Consider the following 23,854-nt stretch of genomic DNA (forward strand, 5'->3'; position numbering starts at 1 on the left):
ACAGTTTAACGCCAGAAATAGGTCATCTTGTCAGAGCTTAGAACTTTGAAGTTAAAAGGAAAAATAAATAAATTTGTACATGTGGATGAGCAGCTTGCTTTTTTTGGAGTAATGAATCTTTTCTGTTTGAATGCAATTTCCAAGTCACTGAACTAAACATTAACCCTGTGGTTTACGCTTGTATGTGGCTTTACTCCTTGGTTGGTTAGTTGGTGTCCATTGTATTAATATCACATTGAGATTTTAAATTGTCAGTCACAGCATTGAAGATTTTCTTGAGAATTTACCTCAGTTTTGTAACTATGGTTGTATCAAAGCAAATTGATAGAAAAAGTGACAATTGATGTAATTTCCTTTCTTACCAATGCCATACCATCCTGTTTTGCATCTAATTTAAGGGGAAACTATTAGTCAAATGGTTACTTTTGGAATTTTCAAAATGGAGTTGTTAAATTTGGAATTTCATTTTTGGACCAGAGTGAACTTTAAAATATTATTTTAGCATATTGGTGAATCTTTAACTTGGATAAAATGTTATAGACCATAAGAACCAGGAGTAGGAGTAGGCCATCTGGCCCCTCGAGCCTGCCCTGCCATTTAATAAGATCATGGCTGATCTTTTTGAGACTCAGCTCCACTTACCCGCCAACTCACTATAACCCTTAATTCCTTTACAGTTCAAAAATATATCTTGCCTTGCCTTAAAAACAGTGAGGTAGCTTCAACCGCTTCACTGGACAGGGAATTACACAGATTCGTAATCCTTTGGGTGAAGAAGTTCCTCTTGACCTCAGTCCTACATCTACTTTGAGGCGATACCCTCTCGCCCTAGTTTCACCTGCTAGTGGAAACAACTTCCCTGCCTCCACCTTATCTGTTCCCTTCATAATCTGATTTGTTTCTATAAGATCTCCGCTCTTTCTTCTGAATTCCAATGAGTATAAATCCCAGTCTACTCAGTCTCTCCTCATAATCTAATCCTCTCAACTCTGGAATCAACTGAATGAACCTCCTCTGCACCCCCCTCCAGGGCTAGTATATCTCTTCTCAAGGAGAACAAAATTGCACCAGTACTCTAGGTGTGGCCTCACCAGGACCCCATACAGCTGCAGCATGGGCTCCCTGTTTTTGAACTCCACCCTTGAGCATGACAGACAAAATTCCATTTACCTTTTTAAATCGCCTGCTGCACCTGCAATCCCACCTTCAGTGAATCATGCACAAAGACACCCAAGTCCCTCTGCATAGCAGTGTGCTGCAATTATTCACCATTTAAAACATAGTCCATTTTGCTGCTATTCCTACCAAAATGGATGGCCTCACACTTATCAACACTGTACGCCATCTGGCAGACTTCTGCCCACTCACTTAATCTATATCCCTCTGCAGACTTTGTGTCTTCTGCACACTTTGCTCTACCATGGACCTTAGTGTCATCTGCAAATTTTGACACACCACACTTAGCCCTTAACTACAAATCATCTATGTAAATTGTAAACAATTGAGGTCCCAACACTGATCCTTGAGGCACACCACTAGCCACTGACTGCCAACCAGAAAAACACCCATTTACCCTTACTCTTTGCTTTCTACTGGTCAATCAATCCTCTATCCAAGCCAATACATTACCTGTAATACCACGCAACTTTATCTAACATAGCAGCCTTTGGTGTGGCAGTTTGTCAAATGCCTTCTGGAAATCCATATACACATCCACAGGATCCCCATTGTCCACTATGCAAGTAATGTCCTCAGAGAATTCCATCAAATTAAACATGACCTACCCTTCATGAACCCATGCTGGGTGTTCCCAATGGGACAATTTACATCCAGATGTCTTGCTATTTCTTCCTTAATGATAGATTCAAGCATTTCTCCCAACTACCAAAGTTAACTATCGGCCAGTTAGCTTATCTGCTTTTTGCCTACTTCCTTTTTTAAACAGGGGCATCACATTGGCTGTTTTCCAATCTGCAGGAACCACCCCAGAGTCCAGTGAATTTCGGTAAATAATTACTAGTGCATTTGCTACTTTCCCCATCACCTCTTAGTATTCTGGGATGCATTTCATCAGGGCCAGGAGATTTGTCTACTTTTAGCCCCCATTAGCTTGCCCAGCACTGCCTCCTTAGTGATAATGATAGTTTCTAGGTCCTCACCTGCTATAACCTTCTTGCCATTAGATTTCGGCATGTTATGTGTCTTCCAGTGTGAAGACCGATGTGAAATAACTGTTTAAAGTCTCGTTTATTTCCTCATTCGCAGGTATTAAATTGGCCTTCTCATCCTCTAAAGGACCAATGTTTACCTTCACCATTCTTACAATTTACATATTTGTAGAAACTTTTTTTTAACCTTTTTTATATTCCGAACTAGTTTACTCTCAATCTTACTTCTAACTTTTTTTGTGGCTTTCAGTTGGCCTTTAAATATTGCCCAGTCTACTAGTTTCCCACTACTCTTTGCTTTTTTGTACGTGTTTTTTTTTCCAAATCTGATACTTTCCTTTATTTCCTTTTGACATCCATGGCTGGCTCTTTTCCTACAGTTCTTCCTTATCACTGGAATATACTTCTGCTGAGCACTGAAAAATTGTTTTGAAAGTCCTCCACTGTTCCTCAATCAACCCACCATAAAGTTTTTGCTCCCGTTCTACCTTAGCTAACTCCTTCCTCATTCCTTCATAGTCTCCTTTGTTTAAGCACAGGACACAGACCATAATGTGATTGTTCCTTCCGAGAGGATCCCTAACTGTGAGATCATTCATTAATTATTCCTGTCTTATTACACAAGACTAGATCAAGGATAGCTTGCTCCCTCGTAGGTTCCAATACATATTGTTCTAGGAAATTATCATGGATGCATTCTATGAATCCCTCCTGAAGGCTGCCATGACCAACCTGGTTGACCAATCGATATGTAGATTAAAATCCCCCATGATAATTGCTGCACCATTTTTACATGCATTAGCTATATCTATGTTTATTGCCTGCCCCACCACGACGTCATTATTTGGTGGCCTATAGACCACACCTATCAGTGACTATTTCTCCCAGCTATTCCTAATTTCCACCCAAATGGATTCAACGTTTTGTTCAGTAGAATCTATATCGTCTCTCACTACCGCCCTGATATCATCCTTAAAAATCAGAGCAACACCACCTCCCTTACCTTCCTGAATGTCCTTCCCAACAGTTCGGTACCCCTGGATATTTAAACTCCCAGTCATGACCATCCTGTAACCATATCCCTGTAATGGCCACTAAATCATACCCATTTGCTATGATTTGCACCATCAACTCATCCACCTTCTTTCGAATGCTCCCAGCATTCAGATAAAGTGCCCTTATGCCAGTTTTTGCACCTCCTTTTTGGGTCCTATTACCTCCATCGCTAACAGCTCTCGAGTCCTCCTTCCCTTTAACTTTTTTCCTAATTTTCAATGGAGTTGGAGCTTCCTCGTCACCTTTCACTCATATCAAATCATTATTGATACAAATTGAAGCTTTCACGAAAAATAAAGGAGTCACTGGTATTTTGAAACATGGGAAAAGTAATTTTTTGATCAAAAGCAAAAAATTAGTGAAAGCCAATAAAGGCATTTAAAAGTTAAAAACTAACTCCCCATAACATCTGCAAGCTCTTCTTTTTTTAAGGAAAAACGAAAATATACAGTTTTTCTTCGTTTGAGGACAGCAAACTTAAGATTAAATAATAAGAGCCAGCAAGGCTAGTTGGGTGATCGGAATTTTGTCAGTGTTGTCGACAGAACAAGATGGGTCTTATTGACAAGGTTGAACTCCAGAAACTGAATGAATTGTCTCAATTTTTGTAACAAAAATGCCCTTGAACTTCTTGAGGAAGATGAGGCTCGACAGACAAAGGCAGTCTAAGCCAGTTTACAGCCAATAGACGTAGCAACTGGTAACATTGCTTTCCCAGATAGTCTTCAAATTGTGGAGTTTTAACGATGGAGAATGAAAATGCTCATGACAGACTCAGATGTGGTGATGGGCAGTTAAAGCAAATGTCTAAGATCTTCAAATTTCTGGTCACTTTGGTTTAAGGAGTTGATGTTTGGAGTGTAGTGGGGGGAGTAAAACACAACTCAGGGACAGCTCAGGAGAAAGTGCCATTGTTTGAGGGAATAACAGTGACAGCAAGCAAAATCAGAAGCTGCAGAAATGTCAATGACTCACAAATGGCTAAATTATTTGTTTTTGAAAGTGCAAGCGACCCAAGGTCCAGCTTCTTCAGGTGAGAATAGGAGGATGATGATTGGTCGTGATTATGGGCAGGACTTGATGCCAGCAATACAATTAAAAGAATTTATAAGGAGAGATATTTGGATGGAAAGGTAGACAGCAAACTCAAGAGACAGAACAAATGCTGCAATAAAGTTCAAAAGTACCAAAGATAAGAAGTTGTTTGGTGAATAGGTAGAAAGGACAAAGATGTTTCTGCAAGGATCTTGTAGCAATATTCGGATGAGTGGCATATAACAAGGATTTTAGAAGGCAGCTACAAGGGGTGGAATCAAGATGCTCAAAAGGAGAGGTTTCCAAAATCAGGATGATGAGTTAAAAAGGGTTGTACCATCACCACAGTGGTTTGAACAAGGCAAGTGGCAACAAGTGCAGCCAAACAGAGAAGCTTATTTACAGGGAAAGGTGGCATTTCCTGTCAAATCATGATGTTAACAAGCTCACTAATGGCAAGGCCCTTATTCACAAGTGAGTATGTGTTTTCAAATATATGGAGGGGAAGGTGATTGCTAATCGCCGGAGGCCGGCAAATCAGAGCTGGGAGTGAAGAGAAGGATGGGGTAGGCAAGGTACTCCACTGATTACATTCCAGCCTGAAAAAGGTCCATTAATCCCAAATAAAAATCAAAAGAACCACAATGCTGTAAATAATACAAAAGAAATAGAACTTTCTGGAAAAGCTCAGCAGATCTGGCAGCATTTGGGGAGAGAAATCAGAGTTAATGTTTCAGGTTGAGCAACCCTTCCTCAGAACATTAATCCCAATGGTCTTGTGTGTTAATTTGTACTCAATCCAAGCTATTACCACACCAATATAATGAGCTCCTATTGTGTGCAATAACATTGAGACATTGTATCAAATGATTTCTGGAAATCCAAATACACTACATCAACTGCTTTGCTTTGACTAGCTACTTGATCTTTCCTCAAAGAATAGGCAAATTTCCCTTTAATAAAACCGCGTTGACACTGTTTGATATTGTTAGGCTTTTCTACATGTCCTTTTATTTATTCTTTAATAATAGTCTCTAGCATTTTCCCAATATTAGATATACTGGTCTAATATTTCCTGCTTTGTCTCTTTTCATTCTTGAATATGAGATATCATATCTATTTTTATTGGAACCCTCCAAAATCGAGTACTAGAATATTTCAACCAATGGCTTCCCTCTGTAGTCACTTCCTTTAAAACCCTTGAATGTAGACCATCAGATTCTGGTGACTTGTCTGCATTTAGTCGATTTTAAAAAATCTCATTACTTTGTCAAATACCTTGGCACTCAAACAAACTGTTAGAAGACTTTGCAACTATTAGCACATTGTATGCAAAACTAAAGGGAGTACTGATGTCCCAGGCAGCAAACCTGCATTAAAGATGGCAAAGGTCAAAAGGCAGACAAAGCAAATAACACTTCAGATTCATTTCGTTCAGTTTTCTCCCCTGACCAATGCCTTCTGCTTCCCTCACTATTGTCCTTTATCCCTTCTTGTCGTGCCCCTGCTCCTTCCCACTGCTGGTTCATTTCCCCCCATTCCTTCCCAATTTACTTGTTCCCACCTCTGTCCCCACTTTAGTTGATTTTTCCATATGTCATTCCTTCCAACCTCCTATTTCACCTGCTACCTCCATTAGCAGAGCCTTCCTGAAGCTCTTTAAAGGTGGTTTGCTCCTCTCATTTCCTTCAGCACTACCTCTCCAACTCATCACCAGCTCACTCTCCCTCTCCTGCTACCCCTCACACCCACCTCATTGTTGATTCCACAACCTATTCCTGTTCTCTTCCCCAAGTGAGGGGGGAGACAATGGGAGGCAGAGAGTGTTGGGGTAGTGATTAGGGAATAATCAGGAGCCACGGTTTGAGAAAACAATGGCACCCTCACCATGGTGACAGTAGCTCAAGAAACTGCACATCATTGACCAGAGAGAAAGCTGAATTCCTCCAAGTGGGAGCCAACTTTCTTTTCCACTACAGAAGAAATTAGTGACTTGCATCACGTATTACCACCAGATTGACTTACTCTTGCATTTTAAGTAAGAAATGTCTAGAAGATGTGGAGAGGAACTGACAGCCAATCCAGAAGCACAGTCAATAAATTAAACTTTACATAGTCACTTGGCAGAAAGGGACACAAGTATTACTGACAACAAAAAGACATTTGTTAAAGCTTTTACCTTGTATTTATCAGGGCATTTCATAAGAATGCCAATTCAAAGGAAGAACCAACCTACATACAGCATGTAAGGAGAGTGCACATTGGATGGAAAGTGGGCTGATTAGTAGAGGTGCTGCTGTGGAGAATATGATCATAAATGTTGATCAAAGGTTTCAGCTTGGCTGTTAAATTTTACATCAGGCAGGTTGACTTCATTCAGAGCATTGCCCTGGGAAATGAACTCGTGAATAGATGTCCCCTAATTTGAGTTGAAACATTGCAGCGTGTACACTCTCTGTCTGCAAAAGGACAAGACTCCATAGCTTCCAGTACATGCAAGAATGACAAATCAGGTTGTCAGTGTAGTTCCTTGTACATTCAGGCCTATCCACAAAATGCCATCCAATTGTAACATCACATTTCATTTTGGACCCTTGTGCTACGCTAGTGCAGACTGACTGGACAATCAGCAGCTTAATTGTTACAAGTAACTGCTTAATGTGGTCATGCTGTATAATATCACCAGCCCCTGATTGGGGAACACAACCTACATATCTAGCATTACACTGGCACAAAAATTCATATGCTACTTTATTCATCTGTGAATGGCAGAATGTCTTTTTGGCTTAAGTGCAGCATACGGTTAGTGCCAAACACCACTAGCATTGGTACTTCCTAATAGTTTGAAACAACTGACTTCAACAACTATCAATCGAACTTCTGAGATACTCACCATTTCCAGGCTAATCAGAAGTACACAATCTTTCAGGACCAAGACTGACTGCCTTATGATCTTCCACGGGTTTGTGTAATATACAGCAAGAAATGACCTGATTAAGAGTAGCCAATATCCCTCAAGATGGTTTTGATGAATTCTATTTCAACATCAGATTAGTACAGTGAACAAATGGCTCAGACACAATCTAAGGTTTCTGAGAAGACTAATCTTATAGCACATGAAGCTGTTTTTAAAAAAATATTTACTGGCAAGTGAAGGCAAGTTTGTGGTAGACTGTAGTCGGGAACCATTGGCTGATTTCTCAACTAAGGCATCAAGTAAAGGGAGTCTGATCATTCATTTACTCACTTGACATTACTAGCTTAGTCACCAGTGTGCCTCTCAAAAGAAGCCATGGCCACGAGCACTGCAGCATGTCATGGTGATCACCACTGAATTAGTATTCATTGAACTTATGAACTCAGCAACTCATGCAGTTGAGATCTGTTCAAATGAAAATATGTATGCCCAAATTGATGTTACCATTGGACCCCTGCCGCAATCAGCTTTGCCAACATCTTTGTGGTATTCTTAAGGAATGACATCTAACCTTCTACACTCTGCATATTTCCAGATACATTGGTGCTACATCTACAATTTGTGAATCCACAGCTGCAAGAATGCCCTATGTCTTAACAGGCTCAGTCAAATTATCAAGTTTGCTTACTAACCAAATAACCAGCACCATCTTCATGCAGTATAAAAATGTCAGTTTTCCAAGTTTGCTTTCTTGTGACATGACTTGATGAGAGGTTTTGACAAAATGTCACTGACACCAAAATTTAAAAATCCAAATTGTTTACTATTTTTCATTCTTTTCTTTCAGTTGAACGCAATACAAAAACATGCTAGAACAGATCAACTGAAGTGTTATTTGAAGTCACTGCGTGATACCAGTGGTTCACAAGCATCAAAATCTCAAAACAGACCGATGAGTCCACTTGAACCCTTTCTGAAACATGACAATAACTTAAATGCTCCAATGTATAAATGAATTTCTCTCATTATTTAATGGTCATCTAAATATATCAGCAACTAAAACTATTACTCTTAAACAGCTGTTGCCAAGTATATAGAACAGATCTAAATATGTTGATTGTGGCTCCTCCTGAAAATGGTAGCTAATTTTCATAAAGACAAATATTTCCATAATTATTTTTCTGAACCTCATCTAATTTTCTTACTGCACAGCTGGAATGCTATGCACATCAATAAACAAGAGAAGTTATTCGTCAATAAAAACAATGATCTATATGTTTGCACTCACCTGGACAGCCCTTAACTGAAGGCAATGGCTTACAAACATTTAAATAAAATGTACGTTTACTTCTATCTTCAGTTGCATCTACTGCAACCCATGGTTCTTTGTCCCTCGCAAGGTCACTCAGATCATATTCATTACCAGCTATATCTGAAACAAAAATTAAACCAGCCAATTGTACGACATCCATTCACTGTTTTATTTGACCCAAGTACTGTTTTATCCATTATCAATTATTAGACAAATATTTAGTATTTTAAAACAGACTGCCAAACAGAGGTCCATGATTGGAAGTACAAGGCACTTCCCCCTACTACTGAAGCATAAAGGCAGCAGTGTGGACCGCCTTCAACACGCACACTTCAACATACCCAGGCCTCTTCGGCAGCACTGCCCAAACCATGACCACCACTATCCAGAATAGCAAGGCCACCAGATGCATAGGAATACCGTCACCTCCAAGTTCCTTTCTAAATTTAACATCCTGCTTAAAACCATCGCCACAGAGTCACTGGGTCAAAAACCTCAAACTCCATACCCACTTATGACAAGACTTAACACTGTATTCCCCACTTGAATTAGATAGAATATGTAAAATAAATCATACAGCAAACTTCTACTCATTAGGTTATATGGTGACTCAGCTCATTGCATAATTTTAGAAAATATACTAACCTCTCATTGTAATAAGTTGATGGGTTTTTTTTTAAATGAAGTGCAAAAACATTGCATTCTTTAAGATCTCACAATTCACGATGTTTAAACAGCATGATACCAATTAGAATGCAGATTTGTAGAGATACCATGTTCAAAGAACATTCACCATCTTCTAATGGATTATACAGAATTCAATTCACTTGCTTACCACTAACAAGGCAGTTCACAGGAGCTGGAAAACAGGCCAACGCAGTATAAAATTCAAAGTAGGTGTCATGAACGCGTGATGTAGTGCCAATTTCTTCTCGCAGAAACTTGAGCACACCAGGATATGAATCAGTGTCACAGATAAAGCGGATAATAAACTTATCCCGGCGTCCTGCATATTATAACAACAACGTTACAATAATATTTCACTGCATGAATGTTCAAGTTCTCAACTATTCATCTTGTACAAGACTAAAAATTGCTGGGGTGGTGATCACAGTGAACAAAGTGATTACATATGAACACACTTGGGGGAAATGCAAATATCATACATTGGAGGAAATGAGAAAAAAAGTTTGTAACAAGTCAGCATTACTCGACAGACATTACTGATCAGTCACAAATAGGCCTTCATGGACACCAATGTAGCCACGTGCACTGACATTTGTACAAAGGAGAAGAGGGGTTATGTAGTATAAACACACATGCATCAGTTATGCCAAATGGTCAGCTCCAAGGCATTCTACACAGTTCTACAACAATCTGAACATGCCCTACCGGAATCTCTTGCCAATGCACCTATGTACGTAAGTGTTATAAGACCACTGGTGGAAGCCTCAAGTGATGTTTCCATTCCAACCTGGTGTTTTGGTTCCTGTCCATCTATCTCACATCCAGTTGCTGGCTTGCTGCCTATTTTCCCACATTCTTTTAAGCCACGGCAGATGTTCAGCTTCAAACAGAGATGAAATAATCTGGATTATTAAATCAGAACAGATACAAAGCGTACTGTTTTACAGCAGGATAGACTGATCATATCAAAAAGCCGGTCAACAGAATTCAGCCTCCATCCCCACCCACCACAAACCCCCATAAGAATAAACGACAAACAAGCAAAGGCAATAAGTTAGAAGTAAGGTCTATGAAACACAACAGCAGTACTGAACTAAACTCAAAGTTCTGCAAGTACACAATCTGACAGCATGTGTGGAGATAACACTGTGTGAAGCTGGATGAACACAACAAGCCAAGCAGCATCTGAGTAGGAAAGTCAGACGTTTCGCAGCATGTGTGGAAAAGTCAGCAGTTGACATTTCAAGTCAATGACCTTCTGCTGAAGCAGCGGTCACTTCACAGTAGCAGTTTTTAGTCAAACTAGGAGAATGTGACATTTATGCAAAGTCAATTACAATGTCACCACCAAACACTTGTTTTCCCTCCTCAGACTTCTGATGGAACCATTTCCTCTATGACATTCACTAACCCCACCCCTTCCTATGACACTTTCAAGCACAAGATGGACACATGACATTTCTCCTCTTGCGTACTCATCACCCAAAGCCCCAAACACTCTTTTCGGGGGGGAAAATCAACTTACTGAAATTAAATGAGAGAAAAAAATTGAAGGTGAAGATCTGAACAAAGGCAGATCACCAGACTCAAAATGTTTACTCTGCTTTCTCACCACAGATGCTGCAAGACCTGCTGTGTTTCTGTATTTATTGAACTTTGGTCTGTGTTCTATATTTCAATGCAGCACCCAAGTGTAACTGCCTGTCTTTCAGGAAAAATAAAACTATGGATTGGGTGAACACTTTGTGAAACAGAATTTAGCTGCAAGAGCAACTCTAATTTTATCATTTTAAATCTCTATTTTGGTACCTCTGGCATCTAGTGTTTTCATTGAAGCAATACCTCAACTAGAAAATGTCAAAAACACTGAAGTACAAGAAATGGTGTAAACTGTCTACACTTTGCTGGACAGTTTAGTGTGTTGTAATTGTTAGGAGCAGGACATGACCATGAGGTACACAGGAGGAGGAGAAGGCTTTTCAGCCCATCAAGCCTGCTCTGCCACCCTTGATCACGTTGATCGTCTAAAATATCATCCTATTCTCACAAGATCCCTAGATAGTAACTACAATGTATTAATCCTTCACTTGCCTGAAGAGGAGGTTGCAAATGTAGACCTATTAAGAAAGAAGTGTGTTGAAAGACAGCTACAGATCTGTTAACCTTGTGAGAGTAAGTTTCTATAGGTCGCTGGGGTAGAGAAATCCAAAAAGATTCATCAACTTGAGAGAAAGAAACTTCATCCACACTTCAATCCTAAATGTCTTTTATTCTGAGACTGTGTCTTGGTTCTAGAGCTCATAAGCCAAGGGAAAACATCCTCATCTATTACCAATCCTTTAAGAGTTTACATTTGTGAAGTTACCTCTCATTCTTCTAAACTCCAGAAAACACAGGCCCAGTCTTCCCAATATGTCCTTGAAAGACAATTCTATCATCCCAGGAATCAGACTGACCTCTTGCTGCATTTCGTTAAGATATATCTTTGCTTAGGTAAGGGAACCAGAACTATACTATACTTCAGGCACTCTCTCTCTATAGAACAAATTAAGATCTTTGTTTCTGCACTCAAATCCTCTTACGATAACAGACAATGTACTACTTGCCTTCCAAAGTGCTTGCTTATGAACAAGGAGACAGAGGACATTTTTCAGTCTCTTATAATTTAAGAAATATACTGCAGCTTCATTCCTCCTACCAGAATGGCTAACTTCTCACTTACTCATTATATTTCATCCACCATGCTCTTATCCACCCACTCATCCCATTCAAATTCCTTTGAAGACTCTTTGCATCCTCCTCATAATGCTCATTCACACTAAGTTGCTTGTCAAACCTGAAGTATTGTAATTGGCCCCCTGCAACTAATCATTGACAAATAATGAACAGCATAGGCCAAAGGACTGATATTTCCAGTACCCCACTAGTCACAGCTCAACAACCTCAAAATGACCCATTTATTCCTACTGTTTTCTGCCTGTTAAATAATCCTCAATCCATGTGAATGTTACTTCCAATTCAAGTGGGCTTTAATTTTGTTCACTTAACATCATAAGGGACTTGAGCTAAAACGTTCTGAAAATCCAAATACATCTAATCTGCTGACTTGTCATTGATCAAGCAAAATCTTTAAAAGCTTCATCAGGTTTTCAAATGTGATTGCACTTCTATAAAGCATGTTGATCTTGTCCAACTGGTTAGTTGCTTCCTAAACATCTGCTAACCACATCCTGTACAATAGATGCTGACATTTTCTCAACTACAGACATGAGGTTAACAGTTCTGTAGTTCTCTTTCAACACTCTCCTTCTTTAAAGGATACAGCTACATTTGTAACTTCATCTTCAGGCAGCATGAAGAATTAATAGAATTTTGAAAGAATCACTAATGCATCCACTATGTCCATGATCATTTCTTTCAACACTCTAGGTTGAGGGTAAACAGGTCCTGGGGTTTTCAACTTTCAGTTCTGTTAACCTCTCAAACTCCTTGGTTTTCATTAATACTAATTTATTGCAGTTCCACACTCCCACTTTACCCTTGAATCTTCATACTTTAGGGAAATTATTTCTCTCTTCTGTAAGAGCGCATTCACAGTATGGTGGCTCAGCAGCTAGCACTGCTGCCTTACTGCACCAGGGCCTGGGATGCAATTCCACCCTTGGGCAATGGTCTGTTTGGAATGTGCATGTTCTCCTGCGTCTTCATGGATTTTCACCAGATGCTCTGGTTTCCTCCCATGGTCCAAAGGTGGGAAAGTTGGGTGGATTAGCCATGCTAAATTGCCCACTAAAGGGCAGGGACATGGGTTTTGGTGGCATGTTCTTCAGAGGATTGGTGTGGACTTGGTGGGCTGAATGGCCTGTTTCTACACTGTAGGGATTTTACGGATTCTATGGAAAGTACTTACTTAGCTTCTCTGCCATCTGTTTATTGTAAATTCTCCAATTTCTCCTTGATGTTTGTCTTTGCTAATCTTTTCCTTTCTTGCATTTCTCTAGAAGCTTTTGAAATGCCTTTGTGTTATGCATCCTAGTGCATTTTTAACCATCCTATTTGCTGCTGAACAACTCCTCTGGTACTGAAAATTAACTTAAAGTTTATTCAGATTTTAACTATTGTTCAAGATTGCAATTTTTAAAGAAATATGTTAGTTTAATCTCTTGTTCTTCTTTAAGAAGTCATTACCCATCTTTGGGCACAGAATTAAACACTAATCCTTCTAAGTTTGGATTCTGCTGCTTAGTAATCAATCATTCTTTAATCTGCTGAGTGATAACTGTGTAATTGCTCCCTGCTTCCCTCAAGTACATCATACTGACTGATGCACATTTTGTCCTCATAGTAGGCCAAAACAAACTTCCAGTTCAAAACTACAAAGCCAAATTCAAGTATAATTATTAGCTCTGAAAATTCATTCTATTTTCTCAGCTAGTTATTAATCAGAAAAACACATGGATATAAAACTAGGCCCGAAATTGAACAATTCTTAAAGTCAGAAGAGGTCTGACATTCTTTATTCCAATTCAGAGCACATACTACAAATTAATATCATATTTTACTATTTAAAATGTAACAGAAAGCAGTCAATCTCCAGGGTTCTAACCTTAAATACCATGTGATTTCCAGTAACTGAGTAACCAGAGTCTGAAGCCAGAGGCAGAAAGTTAAAGACAAAGCCAGTGTTGGGATCTTCTACTGAGCAATTCTAGAAAGAAGATCATAGGCATTTTAGTTGAGCAATTTAATCTACCATAACAAATGTTTTATAAAGGCACATTTGTTTCACAAAAAAAAATCACCATCAGCTCCACTGAGGTTGTCATTTGCTCTACCAATCAAAAACAAACTGGTGCATTCACAGAAAATTCCAGTGATATTGAAATCTATCAAATCTATAGAAAACATCTGAATCATCTGTTCACTGGTTAGATCAGAGAAAATGCAAATGAATTAGGGAGGTGTGGGAGGAGATTCACTTATTGTTGCTTAGGAAAAGGAGCAGAAAATCAGACATTATATTTTCCAAAGTCAGATATCAGAATAACATTTGAAGTGATTTCAATATGAAGTCTCAACACACAAAAGAAACTGTAACTTGGCTATAAAATCAAATATTTTACTGTAATGCCCTAAGCCAGAATAATTGGCTAGCTATTTGGTTGCAATAACAAAGTGTGTTTCTCTGGCAAACTAAAGATGCAGACAATACCAAACAAATCAGAGGCAGTACTAGGTCCCTTGGGCCAGTTCCATCATCCTGTAAGAAATGGTTAATCTGACTGCAGCTCAACTCCACTTACTTGTCAATTTATCATAATGGTAGACTCCGCTGTCAATCAAAAATTTGTCAAACTCAGTCTTGAAATAGTCAATAATCCAGCCTCTGCTGCTCTCAGATCAATCTGGAGAGAAACCCTTGTCTCCATTTGAAATGGGAGACATTTAATTTTTAAACTATGACACTTAGTTTTAGGCACCTCAAAAAAGGTGAAATAAAAAGGAAAACAGGGCTGAAAAACTGAACAATTTTACATCTGAAGAATCATTACAGTGGAAAGCCGTATATCCTGGGTACAGTCCTTTGTTTGACCATCTTTAACTGTTTCATCATTGACTTTCATTTGATCAGAAGGTCAGAATTGGCAATGTTTGATGATTGCACAGCACCACGTAAGATGACTCAGATACTGGAGCAGTTTGTCAACGTCGAGTAGGATGTGGACAACATCCAGCAAGTGAGGTCACTGAGCAATGACCATTTCCAACGAGGTGGTGTTGATGTTCAATGGCTTTGTCATGACTGAATTCCGCTCTCCTGTCAGCAACCTGGAGATTATCATTGACTAGAAAAGTGGAATTGGACTAGCTACATTCTGCAATGAGTGACTGATTCCTGACTTCCCAAAGCTTGTCCATCATCTACAAGGCACAAATCAGGTGCGTGATTGAATACTTTTGACTTGCCTGGGTGGGCATAGTTCAAACACAAGAAGCTTAAAACCATCCAGCCCATGCTATTTGACGTGTACCCTAGCTATCACCTTTAATAATTATTCCCTCATGATGTACTATGGCTGTACTGTGTACCATCTACAAGAAGAATTTCAATAACTCACCATGGCTCCCTCAATAGCACCTTTCAAAGGGATTTCTATCAAAGGACAAAAGGTAATGAACGCATGGAATCACCACTTGCAAGGCCCCCCTCTAAACTGTAGTTTATCCTGACTCAGTTCTTTTCAAATCTTCACTAGCACTAGGTCAAAATCTTGGAACTCCATTCTGAATAGCACTAGGGTGCCTACACCCTATGGATCACACAGATATACAAAAGGTAGCTCATCTCCATCTTCTCAAGAGAAAATAGGAATAGACAATACATTTTTACCTCACCAGAAATGCACACATCCCTTCAAAATGAATTTTAAAAATCCACTGCAGACAAATCCAAAAATACAAATATTCAAAATTTGGTTGTTCCACCATCCAAATATAGCAAAGTATTGGGTACATCGGGGGCTCTCAACCAAGGTTTTTCCAGAGCCTCTAAAAAGACTAGAGTTTGTGAACAGTTTTAGGAACAGAACTGCAGGCCTTACAGGACCTTACTGGCTGAAAGACCAATGACTTGGATGAAGAAAATCTGGGGTCAAGAGGCCAGAATTTAAACAATTTTTGAGACAGGAACGGGTAATTACAGGAAAGGCAATGCAACAATAAAAAGCCAGCCAGTGTAGTTCTGTAAATAAGGGTGACGGCATTACTAGGTCTTGGCACAAGTTAGAATGTGGGCAGTATACTTCTGCTAAATACATCTGTTTTAAAAGTGGTTTTACACTGAATAACAGCCGTAGAGTGAGATTTATCAGGACAAACATGTTAAATTCAGAGAAATATGCACAACCTCCAAAAAGAATATTTAAATAATAGAATTGACATTCCAATCTATGACTAAATTTAGCATTCTTGGTTAACAGTCATTGACTTTACCTCACTTGATTCTTGAATTGTTGTGATAGGACAGGCTGCATTGGTTTCCCACAGAAATGTGACCACACAATCTTTGTGTTCAATGAACCTTGGACCAGAAGACTACAGGCAAATAAAAGCATTAGCATGGTCATCTCACAAGGAAATAAAGCTATACACAATACTAGCATCCAGGTAAAGCCTGGTAATAATTCTACACAAGTTTAGTCCAACAGAACACTAGAATTGATCAAAAAGGGTAACTTTCTGACTTAGCAGTCTGCCCACCAAAATCTTGCCCACCAAAAAGGTGAACATGGCTTTACAAACATTTGAAACAAAGATCAGAACGTGTGCTTTGTGTTCTTCTTAGTTATGAACTGCTTTTCTATCTCCAGTGACAAATTAGCCCAAGCCAAAAAAATCTCCTTCTCAAAGCATGTCAAATATAAATATTGCAAAAAAGAAACAAGTTGAAGATTACAACTTGCACTTGGAAATGAGGGAAGAAACAGCCAAACAAAGGGATACCATTTTATCTAGCAGAGGAAGTGAATGCTGACTGGCCACATGGTCTGAGATCATGAATGATCAATTGTTCTTGCTTTATTTCCCTGCCAATGATGATCCAGCCAATTGGTAGCCTCTTTTCATGCTTTATAAAAATCCCTCTGTTCAACTGTTTCCTAGTTCATGAGTGCAAGACAAAAGGTTCAACTCCTCAACGTTTAAACACAGTAAATTCTCACTTATTACTCTTACTAATGCTTCAATGAAGCACTATACACAAAGTATGCAGCATACGTACATTTGCACATTACATAGAATTAAATGGACTTGTGTTATCTTCAAAGAATCAGTATTTACAGATTCCATTACATATTAGTGGCATGGCCTACTAATTATGTGATTTACAACTTTACTTGGAAAATTAAATTTATTAAAATGAATATTCATTATTACTGAATTGAGGAGAAGCACAAGACCACAGCTGAAAATTTGCCATCAGGTTCCCTTAGGTAAAACTTCAAATAAATACTACTCTTCTCCATTGATAAAAGTATCATACTGACTAAAGTTAGATTGGTGCAGTTGGATTCTAACTCAAATCAAAAGCTTGTTGCAGAACCTCAATACTGATTTCAGTGCAGTATTAAGAGATTAAAATATTGGCCAAAGTGGCGCACAGCAGAAGGATATTTAAATGAGACCCCATTCATCCCATTCACGTGAATGCAAAAATAAATAATGGCACTATCTGAAGAACAAAGTTATGACCTAGATTTTTCCTGCAGGCAACTTCTCCAGTCATCTGTTCTATTTGTGGAACCTCAACAAGTACCAATTAACTGTTGTATTTATTTGCTTAATCTTCCATAAAGTAGCCTTTTGATCATGAAGTGCTCTAGGGCATATCATGGGCAAGATAAGGCACTAAATAATTGCAAGTGATGTTTCCACCGCACAACATTCCAATAAATTTTCCTTAGGTTTTGTCATATCCTGGAAAGTAATGATAGGGTCACATTACTAGTCCTGAGCTTCTGTAATCTTTCATAAGCTATTTCTAATGTACTTCTCCCTCTCCTGTGTGGTACATGCTACTTCATGGCTTATCCTAACTGCAGGATGACCTCAAAGTTACTGGTGGAACTGCTAAAGATTAGGTGAAAGATGCACGTTTAAAAATCAAGGGTGAAGCAATTTTTAAGCACTGTTACGACGTTTGGAAATTTATTCAAGACATAATTGTCAAATCAATAAATAACAAATATCTGATTAAGAAGCAAAGAGCAGTTTAAGATAACGATGTAGGCAATCATACCAGAAAGAAAACGAGGTGAAGTTCACTGTAAAAATATGCCCTTGCTTTGGAAAGCAAGTATTGCTAAAGGAGTTGTAAAGAGGTGGTAAAAGGGAAATTTCCTTACCAGTTCTTTCGAACAACTTAGGTGAATATGGGTAGTGTAAGAGGTTTTATCACCACCCGAATTGGTACACGCTGATCCATTTAGGTATTCCAAAATAATTCGTCCATCTTTTTCTAGCTTGGGACCATTTTTGGCAATACCCAGATTGCTAATGGATACTTTTTCATAAAGTGCATCCTAAACATAAACCAAACTTCAGGTAAGCAATTGCACATTCCTGACACTAGTTTAAAATTTTCCACCATTTAAAAAGTTTTTGACAGGTTTGTTGAGTTATGAAGGCAAATCAAACATTCAGAATAGTACTTTCAGAGAATGTAATTGCAAGTCATTGTATTTGGCTTAACCATTCTAAACACTGAAATGAAAACAACTGGATAGTTGCGTTTCAACATGCTTAATAAACAATGGTAGTAATCTTAAATTTCAACTTGAATAACAAGCTGACAGTTTATATTATAAATGCACCTTGAATTTATACTTATATGCACCCTTACTAGATCTCTTTCATACTGCATCTGGCACACTGCTGCATAGCGATCACATCCTGGAACTGGATTCAGAGGTCTACAGACGTTGATATAATACTTCTTATGGTTACTTGATGTCGTGTCCATTGCAAACCAGTTACCGTCATCACTGTCTTCCAACCTCGATAACCTGAGTAGAAAAGATTTTCAAACTGCACAAAAGACTCAGATTGGGCAAACGCTTTTTGTGATTAGTCACTACCTCCCGGTATTCTCCCAAAGTGCTGAATACTTTAAATAAAGTAGCGTCTCAGGCTTCAGTCTACAATCTAAGTGATGTCTTTCAGATGATACACCATGGCTCCTTATGCCAAGTTGAGGTCACAAGATCAATAGAGTTTGTCTACTGAAGATTGCGTTGTACAGGATTTTTGCCTACATCAACTTGATGAGCATTAGTCACTATAGAAGTTTGACTACAGACCAGGTCAACCAAGCATGGAAAAACAAACTAGCTTGCATGCTGCCAAATCAAAACAAATTTAAAAACTGAAGTAGGAATCTGCATGTTTGCCAAGTTAGGGAAAATTACATGAAAAAGCCCACTTAAATATGGCATCTAGAGAAATTCTATCCTATACGAACTGTAATGGAAAGTTGAATGCATCAAAAAATTCAAACTGGTTATTTATTAAAAAGCTCTAAAGTGAAGATTCTCAGTCTTGAGCTAAGGAGGAGAACATTAAAGGCCAACAGCCACAATGATTTACTTGAACAAAGATCTGGTCAGTTATCAGAATTAAACTACATGGAGTAGGGAGAAAGCCCTAAATTGTTCTAGATTTTTGACTTTCTTTTTTTAAAAAATGCTGCTTACTCCACATCAAGTAGAATGAGGCACATAATTTTTCATTAATGGGATATGGGTGTCGCTGGCTGAGCCACAATTTATTGCCCATTTCTAAATAACAGTTAAGAGTCAACCCTATAGCGGTGGGACTGGAGCCACGTGTAGGTCAACCAGGTAAGGAAGCCAGATTTGCTTCCCTAAGAAGGACATCAGTGAACCATGTTGGATCTTACAACGATCAACAGTAGTTCTGTGGTTGACATTAAGCTAACTTTAATTCCACATTTTTATTGAATTCAAAATTTCACAACCTGCTGTTCACTAGTGTCTACTGGCTTTGAATCCATTAGCCCAGAATATCAACCTAGAGTTCTAGACTATTAATCTTAAACATAAACCAAACTTTATGTAAACATTACCACCGTTCTAGAGACTTACACACCACATGCATTTAAGGCATTTAACAAGTGAATATACAGAACCAACGTAGTTTTCGCAAAAAAAGTAGTTTCACTGACAAACTGAAATTGATTTTTGGCATTCAATTTCATTCAGATACTGACGAATAGTGTCATTTTAACCCTGGTTCATTATAGCTGAAATGCTTACTCTGACTGATTGACCACGCTGAAGCATCTGAAGTTCTGTCACTTGGCCTATACACTATTTATGCGATGAGATCTAAGGTATAGTCCAATAATACTATTGTGGCAAACTAGTTTTGGAGAGTGATAAGACTTTGACAAAACAGATCAAAGTAATTTAGGTTAGCACTGCAACCTCACAGCGCCAGAGATCTGGGTACCATTCCAGCCTCAGGCGACTGTCTGTGCAGAGTTTGCACATTCTCCCAGTGTCTGCGTGGGTTTCCTCCAGGTGCTCCAGTTTCCTCCCACAGTCCAAAGATGTGCAGGCTAGGTGGACTGGCCATGCTAAATTGCCCAGTGTTCAGGGGTGTGTGGGTTATAGGGGGATGGGTCTAGGTGGGATGCTCCAAGGGGCAGTGTGGACTCATTGGGCTGAAGGGCCTGTTTCCACACTAAGGATTCTATGATTCTATGAAATGCATCTTGTGATTACTCACCAATTACCCCCACTCTCACCTCACATTCCTTCTGCTGTCATGTATTTATGCTATAACTGAGCAACAGTGCAAAACAAAAATGCAGTGCTGTGTGAGAATACAAAGTGATTGAGAATGAGAGATCGTAATTACACACTGCTACTTTTTGTGTAAGTATGCTTTCAAAGATGACATGTCAAATGGTCAGATTTTTAACTGAAACAGTAACTGCCGTGGTGAAAAAAAAAGTTCTAGTCAGGGACTAGGTAGGGTGCCCTTTTTTAAAAAAGGGAAAGCTATACTGATTTTTCTTCAAATGCAGTCATACTTCGTTTTAGGAAAATCTGATACTATTACATGAATATTGGATGAAAAGTATTCCTTCCTCCACCCCTGCCCCCCCACCTTCTTGAAGAACTCTGGCCCACAGTGTATAGATATACTCACCAGCCCCAACAATTTCACCACTGTAGTTTGACAATACCTAACTTAAATGTTCTGCATAAGTTCATGCATTGACGTTACTACACCATAGTGTTTTCTAACTCACATTACTATACCTTTATATGACTTTAATAGCTTGGAATTTTCCAAGACACTCAATGGTACAACTTCAGCTGTAAAGGGAAGAAGCAACCCCCAAATGGTAATTTAAGGTTAAAAACGTGAACAACAAAGCTAGGGGAACGCAGAACACGGAACAATACAGCGCAGAACAGGCCCTTCGGCCCTTGATGCTGCGCCAACGTGTGAACTAATCTAAGCCCATCCCCCTACACTATTCCATCATCAGCCAGATGCTTATCCAAGGACTGTTCAAATGCCCCTAATGTGGCTGAGTTCACTACATTGGCAGGCAGGGCATTCCACACTCTTTCCACTCTGAGTAAAGAACCCGCCTCGGACATCTGTCTTAAATCTATCACCCCTCAGTTTGCAGCTATGCCCCCTCATACAAGCCGACATCAGCATCCTAGGAAAAAGACTCTCACTGTCCACCCTATCTAATCCTCTGGCCATCTTGTATGTCTCTATTAAATCCCCTCTTAGCCTTCTTCTCTCCAATGAGAACAGACCCAAGTCCCTCAGCCTTTCCTCAGAAGCCCTTTGCTCCAGACCAGGCAACATCATGGTAAATCTCCTCTACACCTTTTCCAATGCTTCCACATCCTTTCTGTAATGGGGCAACCAGAACTGCACGCAATATTCCAAGTGAGGCCCCACTAGCGTATTGTACAGTTGCAGCATGACATCACGGCTCCAGAACTCAATCCCTCTACCAATAAAACCTAATACACCTTATGCCTTTTTTACAGCATTATCAACCTGGGTGTCAACTTTCAGGGATCTATGTACATGGACACCAAGATCCCTCTGCACATCCACGTTATCAAGAATCTTTCCATTGACCCAGTATTCTGCCTTCCTATTATTCTTCCCAAAGTGAATCACCTCACATTTATCTGCATTGAACTCCATTTGCCACCTTTCAGCCCAATTCTGCAGTTTATCCAAGTCTCCCTGCAACATTCTTCCACACTGTCCACCACTCCACCGTCTTTCGTGTCATCTGCAAACTTACTAACCCATCCGCCTATGCCTGCGTCCAAGTCATTTATAAAAATGATAAACAGCAGTGGTCCCAAAACAGATCCTTGTGGCATACCACTAGTAACCGGACTCCAGGCTAAATATTTTCCATCAACCGCCACTCGTTGCCTTCTTACAGAAAGCTAGTTTCTAATCTAAACTCCTAAATCTCCCTCAATTCCATGCCTCCGCATTTTCTCCAATAGCCTACCATGTGGAACCTTATTAAAGGCTTTACTGAAGTCCACGTACATCACGTCAACTGCCCTACCCTCACCCACATGCTTGGTCACCTTCTCAAAAAAACTCTGAGGTTTGTGAGACACGACCTGCCCTTGACGAATCCATGTTGACTATCTCCAATCAAATTGTTTCTTACTAGATGATTATAAAGCCTAACTCTTATAATCCTTTCCAAAACTTTTCCTACGACAGACATAAGGCTCACTGGTCTATAATTACCTGGGTTATCTCTACTGCCCACCTTGAACAGGAGCACAACATTTGCAATCTTCCAGTCCTCTGGTATTATAGCTATAGACAATGACGACTCAAAGATCAAGGCCAAAGGCTCCGCCATCTCCTCCCTAGCTTTCCAAAGAATTTATTCAACTAATCAACCATTTTCTGACTTTGCACCATTATTTGTCCATATTCATACTCAAAGGGTTCATTGTTGCCTCTCTTTTCGTATATTTAAAGAAACTCGCTGTATATTGTTAATTTACATGTATATATGAAGGTAAACTTTACTCAAACCCTGCCTGCTTGCTCAGATCAAATTTTAAAGATATAAAATTGAAGCACAATTTAAGAACTTTAAAACATACGGACGTAAAATAAATCAATGTTGCATTCTTACCTTGACAAATCATACTGTTGCTTTGTAACCTCATTCATCACTATACAGTCTATTGGTACTTCTGGGCAAGCGTATTGTGTGTACCACTTGAAATTGTAAGTGTACTCGTCCTCCTCCTAATGTTAAAAGGCAACTTTCGCAGCATTAAGTGCATAAGACCATAAGATATAGGAGCAGAATTCGGCCATTTGACCCATCAAGCCTGCTCCACCATTTGATCATGACTGATATGTTTCTCATCCCCATTTTCCTGCCTTCTCCCCTTTATCCTTGATGCCCTTACCAATTAAGATATGCTTTGAATACACCCAATGACTTGGCCTCACAGCCCTCTGTTTCGAACAGTTACAGATTACCCACCCTCTGGCTGAAGAAATTCCTCCTCATGCACCCCAACGCCTCTTTGCATGTAAGTTCACAGTTTCTTGAAGATGGAGTCACAGACAGGATAGTGAAGGCAGCATTTGGAATGCTTGCCTTTAAAATCAGTCCGTGCAACGTGTGTAGGAGCTGGGATGCCCTGTGGCGGCTGTACAGGACATTGGTTAAGCCACTTTTAGAATACGGTGTTCAAATCCGGTATCCTTGTTATAAGAAAGATGTTGTTAAATTTGAAAATGGTGCAGAAAAGATTTAAGGATGTTGCCTGGGTTAGAGTGTTTGAGCGAGGTTGAGGGGTGACCTTAGGAGGTTTAGAAAATCATGAAGGGGTCTGTTTCCAAGCTGTACAACTGATTCTGAGGTGCAACGGATAGGGCGAATAGCCAAGGTCTTTTTCCAAGGGCAGAGAAGTCCAAAACTAAAAGGAAACAGGTTTAAAGGGAGAGGGGAAAGAGAAGGGTAACTTTTTCACGCAGAGGGGGTTACACATACGTAATGAGCTTCCAGAGGAAGTGCAGAAGGCTGGTACAATTCCAACATTTAAAAGGCATCTAGATGGG

At 39.4% G+C, this 23,854-nt stretch overlaps 1 protein-coding gene across 2 annotated transcripts in view; it reads right to left on the reverse strand.

The window, feature by feature from the left end:
- The window catches only part of igf2r (insulin-like growth factor 2 receptor), a 183,867-nt gene that overhangs the window by 68,647 nt on the left and 91,366 nt on the right, over positions 1-23,854 (reverse strand). For both annotated transcript variants that reach the window (XM_048535711.2, XM_059648421.1), the window contains 8 exons: positions 22,914-23,029; positions 18,576-18,738; positions 18,079-18,255; positions 16,169-16,270; positions 13,782-13,883; positions 9,881-10,055; positions 9,324-9,494; positions 8,465-8,608 (listed from right to left, as the gene is read on the reverse strand). In XM_048535711.2, coding sequence (XP_048391668.2) covers positions 8,465-8,608; positions 9,324-9,494; positions 9,881-10,055; positions 13,782-13,883; positions 16,169-16,270; positions 18,079-18,255; positions 18,576-18,738; positions 22,914-23,029 — 1,150 coding nt within the window. The remainder of the gene's footprint in view (positions 1-8,464; positions 8,609-9,323; positions 9,495-9,880; positions 10,056-13,781; positions 13,884-16,168; positions 16,271-18,078; positions 18,256-18,575; positions 18,739-22,913; positions 23,030-23,854) is intronic.

Source organism: Stegostoma tigrinum, chromosome 9, assembly GCF_030684315.1.
Source record: "Stegostoma tigrinum isolate sSteTig4 chromosome 9, sSteTig4.hap1, whole genome shotgun sequence".
Classification (NCBI taxonomy): domain Eukaryota; kingdom Metazoa; phylum Chordata; class Chondrichthyes; order Orectolobiformes; family Stegostomatidae; genus Stegostoma; species Stegostoma tigrinum.